General features: G+C 42.1%; 1 protein-coding gene across 1 annotated transcript in view; it reads left to right on the plus strand.

The window, feature by feature from the left end:
- The window catches only part of Adam12 (ADAM metallopeptidase domain 12), a 330,777-nt gene that overhangs the window by 53,549 nt on the left and 267,294 nt on the right, over positions 1-9,934 (plus strand). The window contains exon 3 of the mRNA XM_023709048.1: positions 8,459-8,532. Coding sequence (XP_023564816.1) covers positions 8,459-8,532 — 74 coding nt within the window. The remainder of the gene's footprint in view (positions 1-8,458; positions 8,533-9,934) is intronic.

Genomic DNA, 9,934 nt, shown 5'->3' on the forward strand with positions numbered 1-9,934 from the left:
ACTTGCAAGGAAGCCACTTACACCACTGAGCTATCTCTCCAGCCCCTCAAGAGCAGTTTTTACCAAAGGAGAATATATGCCATTCTGAAAATGTTGCCAAGTTGCCTGCTAATTTCAATTTTCTACCAGAAAATATATGAATAACCCATAGATATAACTCATCATCTCTTATGTTAATAACCAGGAGGTCTCAAGCCAGGGAAATCCCATGATAGTGCTGCAGTACCTCTATTCCTTACAAAGTTATACTGCAGTTAATTCAATTTGGTCTTCTCTAAATTTCATGGAGTGTGTTTCTTCCAGGCTGAGGAAATAGTATACTAATATTATAGTGGTAATCAAGATTGCCTCTAAATATTCATAGCAATAAATGACTCCCTTGTGCCCCATGAATGCCCAGGCTGCAGTCTGGAGCATTTATTTAGTGCCAGAGAGGGATCTAGTTATTTTGGAGTTCCCTTGAAGGCAATATTTTAATATTGTTGTTCTGCTTGAAAAATTAGATCCTTCTGAGTTTCCAGTATCAGTGGTTAAGATGAATGAGTTTGGCTCAGAGTTAGCCACAGTCTATGAAAGGATGACCGAGAGGTTGCATTGAGGGTGGGGGAGTGGATGCTGTCACCAAGTGGTGGGTCCCTCCTTTCTACCAGACCTGATGTCATCTTGATGCATGATGTCAACTTCATGATCAGGGTCAGATTTTTAAAGTCATAGAAACTTGACTGTTCTTGTGAAGACATACCAAGAAGGATTGTCTTGTACATCCTTTCATCAGAGAAAAAATAATAAGCATCCCTGCATTCATGAAAAGCTACATTTACAGACTGCAGGAATTTTATACCCATTATGGATGAAATAGTTGAAATTCAAGCATGGGCAACTACACAAAAGAAGGGCGGCTGAACAAAGATGCTATCAAGAAAATGAAAGAGCTGTTGATGAGCAGTAAATGACTTTTTGTACTTCTAGAATATCTAGTTAAGCAGGATGCTCTGGCCAAGTGTACTGTGGAATACTTAGCAAGCACTGACACCTGAGAGCCTGAGAGGTAACAGCGCCCTGGGAAGACCCTCCGTGCATCTTGCCTGTAAGTTGCCCTTAGGGAGCCTGCTGAAACCTCATTTCTGAAAGGAAGTCATGTACTTCCTGAGGGTGGAGCATCTGATAAGCGGAGAGTTACAGGGACAAAGCTTCTGCCTTGAAAACAAGGAGGTCTCTGGCATAATGCTTCAGTCAGCAGTGGGCTTTGTCTCCAAACAAGGGGACTGGGATTTGAGTCCTGGGTGATTCTAGAGGTGAGTTTATATAAAAACAGCCATTTCATGAAAATACCTTATACAAGGTTGAAACATCAGCCAAGGCCCTTACTATAACAAACAAACACGTATGCGCATATGCCACATAACGTGAGTGAGTACAGATAGGTAAGAGCACCAATAAATACCAGTGCCTTACAGCTTAAGAGGCAGTACCACAAGAAAAATACAAATAATTTATTCACATGTCCTTTAGAACTAAAAACATAATACAAGTCCTCATTATGCCTTTGGAGAAAGGAGGAAGCTGTAGACCATCGCCATGACGGCTTGTCACCCTTGTTGAAGAGAACTTGCCCCAAGGTCAGTGGTTTTTCTCTCTGAACAACTTCCCCCTTCTCCCTGCTCAGCATGCTGTAGGAAATGCTCCTGTGCTCTCCGGGATGGCTATGCACCAGACCTCTGTCCTGTCTCTCTGTCTGAGGCCCTCTTTGGGTAGCTCCTGTTGGCTGCCCGGATTCTGACGCCCAGCTGGTGCCTCACCCCATGGTCCACATTTTCCCCTGGCCATCAGCCTTGTTTGCTTGTGAACTACTCCCTACCTATTTTGTCCAACACATTGTTGAGGCCTGAGCACTCCTGGAGGAAGACAGCTATGTGCCCGTGATTATAGAAAAGCCTTCTGTACAGGGAGAGGAGAGTGAGGGAGCACTCCTTTCATTGTTTTAAAGAGAATAAAAAGTATTTTAAAAAATACACATTAGAAATTATAACAGAATCTCGCTAAACAAAATGATAGGAGTTCAACATTGGTCGTTATATTGCATAGTGTTGTCTGCATGTTAGTTGTTCAGGTTACCAGACGCAAGCATACATTGGTCAAAAAAATTAAAAAGAAAGAAAGCATCAACTGTTCCTTTCAATAGGCCAGTAGAAATCAGCAGTACACTTATCCAAGCCGTGCTGTGTATATACATATATACTTTTCCCGTTCTTTTACTCAAGTAGACCAAGTAAAAGTGAACAAATTTTAAAAATCTGTGCTTAAAAATATTACATCAACACTGATGAATATGGACAAAAAGAAAGATCATAAAAGCAGCCAGCGTTTTGAAGAGATGAACCCTGGCTGAGAAGCTCGAGGGCAGCTTCTCTGCAAGAAGCGCATTCGGAAGACATTGTGTTGATGCTCTGTGCCTGGAGGTGTCTGTGATGTCCTCCCCACATCATCCTAGAGCTGCAGCAATCAATAAGGGTGTCAGGACACATGGATGGCAAGACACACCAGGGCAGCACACATTCCCTTGTGCTATGACGAAGAAGGGGAGAATGCATTTCTTCACATGTGGTGCCGCGACAACCAGCTAACCATCCTTTAAAAGTGAAATTGAACTTCTACTTTGTAGTTGGCAAGAGGCTGGATGGGATAAAGATTTAAACATGAAAGGCAAAAATGTAAAACATTTTTAAGGCCACATAAGCTGGCTTTTGACCTTGGAGTAGAGAAGTATTTCTCCAAAGTTTAAACTATCAAGAACTTTATTAAAAGAAGGCTTTCTAAAACACAAGGAACATGACCTAAATCCAAGCTGCGAGTGAGGGCAAAATTTTTGTGATACACATAGCAGATAAAGGAATAACTGCCAAAGAGGAAGAAATAAAAATTAGTAAAAACTAGCTTAAGAAAAAGGAGAACAAAAGAGGGCACTTGTTCAAAAATCATGGCAAATGATCACTAAAGAGAAAAATCGAAAGTCCCACAAACATAAGGTCTTCTTCATGTTCCTAATGAGGCAAAAATATCAATTAAAATTACGATAAAATAAAATTATACACTAATAAGCTTGGTCTTGTGTCACTCTTTAAATTTTTGCCAGATATTCATGGGGCTTTGGAGAGTTGGACCATCTGTCCCCTAACAGAGAGCATGTAACACACTTGAGCTTTAGAAAACAGATATAGCTTCCCAGTAAAGAAAAACCTGTGCAGACCCCAGCATGCAGGGCTCCAGCCCAAAGATATCATTTCTGTCCAGTATGCAGGCCACTGTGTAACGACAGTGATCAGAACTCCCCACCCCAAGGGATACATGTAGCAGAGCGAATCTATAAATTGTTCATATGATAGAATTTTGCAAAACTATAAAAATAAGTGGGCCCTAGCTTCCCACAACAACGTGGATGACCACAAATAGAAAAAAATTAAGTAAAAGAACACAATCCAGTCATAGGAGGACAGAAAAAGTATGATGCTCAAAACTAGGTAAAATTAAACAGTCTGTTGCTGAGGAATACATAAACTTGGAATAAGACTACAGAGGAAATCAGGATAATGACTAACAGGAAGGTCAGGATAATGGCTGCCTCTGGGGGGAATAAGAAGAATTCGGAATGCAGATGTGTTCTGGCCTAAATTGCCTCCCTCAGACCCAGACCTGTGTGCTGGAGTCCTAACCTCCAACACCTTAGAATGTGGACGTGTTGAAGAAAGGGACTTGAAAGAGGTAATTAAGGAAAAATGAGGTCATATGGGTGGGGCCAATCCAATATGGTTGGTGTCCTTATAAGTTTGGGACTCAGGCATTCCAAAGACCATGTGAAGACACAGCAAGAATGCAGCCATCTAAGACCCAGGAGGGACCACCTCAGAGGAAACCAGACTTGAGCTTGGACTTAAGCCTCTAGCACACCGAGAAAATGAATCTCTATTTTTTGAGCAATCCCTTCTGTAGCACTTGTTACGACTGCCCTAGAAAACTAATACGGCGATCTAAGAGGATGGTAACAGCATACATTTTTGGAAGGGGGTTGTATTTATTTTGTTGGTTTTTCTTAAATCACACTGAAGCATTTTATGTACTTGTTTGGATGTACTTTCCTCAATTTAAAACATAGTGTTATAATTACTCTCCATACACTTCTGGCCTGTTGGTTAGCATTTACTTGATTTACTCAGGAAATGCAGTGCTCTAAATATTCATCGAAAGTCATCGTTCCATTAATGTAATCAATATTTTATTTTTAAAGCAAGGAGTACTGTGTTTCATCAGCGTTAATTCATTATCTCCAGTGGGTAACAGAAAAAAGCAATGGATTGAATTCGTGCATTTAAACTATAAAGTCTAGTGCAATTAGTGGTATTGAGTTAAAATGACTCTCTATTCTATCTCTCCTTTGGATTTCTCCTCTACCGTCCAGATCGTCACACAAGGATTTTTTTCACCTCTCTGGAGGAAATACATTCTTTTGCAAAATGTTGACACGGCAGTGTTATAACAGCTCTTGTAGGTATTTGATAATTAGTGCAAACATGGATATTTAAGCTAGCTTAATTATGGGGGAAAGTGATGCTGCTGGCTAGCTATTATTTATTTAGTTAGCTGAGCGTTAAACCCAGAGTCTTGCCCATGCTCATTAAGCACGAGCTATATCCATAGTGCTTTATTTCTATTTATAAATACTGTTGTCAGGATTTCTCTTTAAGGGCCAAAGATATAGCTCAATGGTACGGTGCCTGCCTGGCAAGCACAAGGTCCCGAGTTTGATTCCTAGTACCAAATAGGATTTCTCTTTAAGAAGGTGATGGATATATCAATGTTAGGTAAACATAATTTGTAACTATGGTAACTCAGTATATTTGTATGTGTACATTTATAAAACAACTAAGTATACACACACAAAGTTACATACATATGGTGTTTGGATATATCTTGACAGAATATTGAAACTTTGTTTTATTATTTTAATTGTAAATATAATAATTTTGTCCTTCTAAGAGATAATGAATGAGTACATAATGTAAACCCTGGAGAAAATGTTGTCCAAGTATTTGTAATTAAATCCAAGTGTCAGAAAGCATAAGCCGATGTAAATAAAAGTCCCAAGACACAGAACCAAAACACTTTTACATACTGAGATATGAAAGAAATGATACAAGCAGATCAAATTGGTGTGCCTCTGCAATGTTAGAACTCTGGGGGGCTGAGGTAGGAAAGCTGCAAGTTCCAGTGCAGCCTCGGTAGCTTAGTGAGATCTTGTTCCAAAATTTAACAAAAGAGAAGAGGAATGGAAGCATATCTCAATGGAGAGGCCTTAGATTCAATACAAAAAAGTGGCAAGTGGTATATAAGTTTGTTATTTAGGATTGAATAGAAATATTCTTAAAATTCAGCAAACACTCAGAAACCCAATCAATCATAAATACTGGTTTCAAAATACATAAATTAAGAAGTGTGTTTGTATAGACTTTTGCTACTATGAATCCATAAAAAACAAACCCTGTTTAAGCCCATAAAATGTGCAAACATTTCTTATGTTTAGAAATTTGCTAGTTTGGACACAGCCAGATAGCTCAGTGGACTAAGCACCTGCTTAGGCAAGTGCAGGGGCCAGGGTTTGATTCCCGGTACCTCATGCCATGCCAGCCCTGCCCCAGGCATGCTGAACTGGCGACTGAGCCCAGGCCTGGTGGCCCACTCCTGTAATCCCAGTGCTGGGGAGACTGAAAACAGGAGGATCGCTACAAGTCTGAGCTGCATAGGAGACCCTGTACCAAATACATTTTTTTAAAAATTACCAGTTTGACTCTTAATCTTTAGTAATTTTCTAAAATAATATAGTTTGCTAATGAAGAGGATATTATTTTAAACAGTTATAATATCAAAAAGTTATATAGCAAATAATAGATGTATAGATAATAATGCCTAGACCCTCCTCTAGGCATGTTTATAGGAAACTCATAAATTGTTCAGCTATTGTTCTCAGGAGGCTCCAATTTAAAAAAAAATCTATTACTCAGGCAACAACTACACTGCCAGCTTTAAGTCATCATTGCTTCTGCAAAGCTGAGCAGTAGAGCTTCCTGCAAGACCCATATCTGTGCTGGCCACCAGCAGCAGGTAGCTATTGAGTTTTGAAATAGATCAAGTACAACTGATTTTTCAATTTTATTTTAATTGGCTTAAATTGAATTAGCTACAGATAGCTAATGGCTACAACATTAGTCACAGAAAGAACTACAAAACATACCAAAGCATTACCCTGAAAACAAATCAAATAGCCTTTGAGCCTTTATGACTCTACCCCAGTAATATGCACCAATTAATGTACATTTTCTTACTTTTGAAAAACTTTTCTGACCTTTCTGTTGTTATGACCTTTAATTTTTTTTTTTTGCTTTCTTTTAAACTAAATATTTTAATATTGGATATTTGGAATCTATAGTTTATTTTCTCTTAAAATATGGTAACACAGGCTTAGTTAATTTGTGATATGATTGTAATGGTATATTTTGAACATCTTGAGCTGTACCTTCAAATAGAGAATATTAGAAAACTATAGAGAAACTTCATAGTCTCATAGCTCTTATCTATAAGCACAAAATGGTTAAATTAGAGCTAACTTCATTTGTATTGGTTTTCTCTGCCTGTTCTGTGAGACAGTCTATCTCCCCCTCCATTTTTCTTAAGCCACCAAGAAACCTTCATTTATACCCAGGGCTGCAGTGCCATCTGGCCCTCTCTCAGACTGGCTGAGTCATTTATAACTGAACCATTCCTGTTCTTTCCATGCCAGCCTGGGTAGTGCCCCTGAACTAAGAAGCAATGGCTCCACGCCCAGATGTGCTGGGCTCACTGACTTCAAGTGTCGTAGCATGAAAAGCAGCATTAATTATTTGAGGTTTACGTTAAGATTTTTAATTCTATTCATGGGCAAGCCCCCATTGGATATGTGGGAGCCCTACTGAAGAGAAGGAACAGACAGAAGATTTGACCCCGGGTCCCCAGAATCACTTGAGGACATACAAAGAAAAGCAGCGAGAGGGCCTTTAAAGAGTAGAGTTGGGATGGCAAACCCCCTTTGTCCTTGCTGAGGACCCCAGGGCAATGACATAGGTCCCTGGAAGGCAAGGATGGCTCACTACCCTGGCTCAGGCAAGAGAGACACTGGGCAGGCTGGGGAGTTAAGGGAAGTTGTGGTGTGGGGACATTTGTAAAGAAGGGCGTGAAACGCAGGGCTTCTGGGGCAAAACAAAAACAGGCACCTTTTCCTACTCAAAAATGGTCATGCATAGATTAATTTTCTTGGGATCCAGAAGAAAGGAGAGGAGAGGAGGGCATCTGACACCCAAGGGGAAAGAGGCTGCTAGACCTGTTTGCCCTAGTCCCTGATTGATCTATTCCTTCCCTCATCCACATTAATTGAATTTCTATTATTTGCTGGGCAACTTCATGGATATAATTAACATACACAAATCCATATACTGTATTATTACAAGTAGGACAGATGTGCTTTCTTGGAAGGAAAGGACAGGAGGCTGAATGAACAACTGGGGCAGAGTACAAGGTAAGGTTGGGGGGATAAGATGAGGCTGCTTTTAATTGGTGGCTTTCAAGTAGATCCCAGCATATGCAGAGACTCAGAGACATGTGATAGCTCAAGGTGTGTGAGGCACTGGCAGGGCCAGGTGGGCCAGCAACAGGTGAATGGGGGACAACAATGTAGGGGTGTGTGGAGGCTGCTGAGGGTTAGCCCACAGGTGTGGGATGCTGTGGGCCACACTGAAGAGCTGACATCTGATCAGTGTAGTGGGAAGCCAGTGTATGCTAACTTTTAGCAAGGGTGAATGGATCAAGTGTTTTTAAAGGTAGCCTTCCCCTGTCATTGGAGAATAGAATGAGCAGAAAGCAAGGTAGACAGGAACCTGGATAGGAAGGGTTATGCAGTAACCCAGGTGAAAGACTGGTTTGAGCTGTAGGAAGGTAGAGGGATGTGGGATCTAGTGGCACTCATGTCTCAGATAGTGACAGTCCAGGACTATTCATGGATTCGATGGAGCTGTCCAGGAAGACTGGAACAGTGACTTCCAGTGCCTGGAATGACCTGTAAGGGAAATGAAGGTGACTTTGATAGAGACACAGAAGACTAAGAAAAGAGCTATTGTGTAAGGGTGAGGGAGGGGTGGGGAAGTGGAGCTGGCCCCATGCAGTACATGATCAAAGGAAAAAAACCAAAGGCCATGAATGTCAATACCAATCACATTTCCCATTTCTTCCCTGGTCTTCTGTGCTTGTGATGTCAGGATGTTTCCAAGAAGAAAATATGTTTTTCTCTCACTCTGTTGATTATCCTTATGGAGAATATCCAGATCTTGGCAAGCCAGAGTCAAATGTTTTCAAGTACTTCTCATTGTTTATCTTTCAGGATCATCCAGAAGTATTGAATGTTCGAATACAACAGGAAAACAGAGAACTGATCATAAATCTGGAAAGAAATGAGTAAGTCCAATCCATTATTGGTTTTGCTGTGTTAGGACACAGTTAAGGCAGTGTGAATGAAAAAGTCCTATGGAAGGCAAGTTGGCATGTAGAGGAACAGAATAAATATGTGGATTTGTGATCCATATTCAGATTGGAGGCTGGAATTTACTTCAAAAATTATCCAATGGAGAAATAAAGCATTTGATCATTTTAAAAGCAACCTTGATAACTCTATAGGGCTTTTCTTTTTTCTTTATTTTTTATTTTTTTATTTTATTGAGAAACAAATAGCAATGAGACAGTTTCAAAACCGATTAGTAGGACACTTTCAATAATTAATACATTGAGCCCAGTCCGAGCCCAAGCCCGGTGAGTGTGTAGGAGAGCTTTCAGCTACCCTGCGCCAGTGGGACCTATTTTTGGTCCCAGCCCAGGAGCAGCGTAGGTGAGAGCTTCTTCCATCCCCTTGGGACACCTCCCACCACTCCGCAGCACCTCCACCACCCCGCCCACCGAGTAGGAATTGCTGCCGCATTCCAAAAATCCCCAGACCCAGACCTAGCCCAGGCCCAGTGAGTGTGTGGGAGAGCTTCTAGCTACCCTGCGCCAGCGGGACCTGTTACTGGTCCCAGCCCAGGAGCAGCGTGGGTGAGACCCTCTTCCATCCCCTGGGGACACCACCCCACCACTCTGCAGCACCTCCCCCAAACCACATGCTGAGTAGGAATTTCTGCCGCATTCTGGGAATCCCCAGACCCAGTCCTAGCCCAGGCCTGCGAGTGTGTGGGAGAGCTTCCAGCGACCCTGTGCCAGCAGGACCTATTAGTGGTCCCAGCCCAGGAGCAGCGTGGGTGAGACCCTCTCCCAGCCCCTTGGGACGCCCCCCACCACTCCGAAGCACCTCCCCCACCCCAACCGCCAAGTAGGAATTGCTGCCGCATTCCAGGAACCCCCAGACCCAGTCTTAGCACAGGCCCTGTGAGTGTGTGGGAGAACTGCCTTTCCCCCCTACTCCACCTTGTCCCCTCGAGGCTCAGCTCATGCCTGGCATACAGGTCTGGGGTGAAACCCTGCAGCTGCAATCCCTGAAGCTGCAATCCCTGCAGAGAGTATAAAGGCTAGACCCACCCAGCTAGCACAGGAGCAGAAAATCTTGCCAGAGGGCCACAACAGGTTCAACCCCAAAGGCAGCAACAGAAAGGAGCTGAGTACAGCAGCCAAACCCAAGCCAGGCACAGCTGGATAAATCCAAACTTTGTAGATCTGCACCTGAACTTCACTATGTGCTAAGGCTATAACTACAATGAAGATCTACAACATAGGTCAGAAGACAGTGCTACACAAAATGACGAGAAGGAACAAAATGCAACCTCAGAACCCAAGCCCACCCATAACAAGTGCAGAGGACACTAACACAGAA

This window comes from Octodon degus, unplaced genomic scaffold (genome assembly GCF_000260255.1).
Source record: "Octodon degus isolate 3935 unplaced genomic scaffold, OctDeg1.0 scaffold00010, whole genome shotgun sequence".
In the NCBI taxonomy this organism is placed as follows: domain Eukaryota; kingdom Metazoa; phylum Chordata; class Mammalia; order Rodentia; family Octodontidae; genus Octodon; species Octodon degus.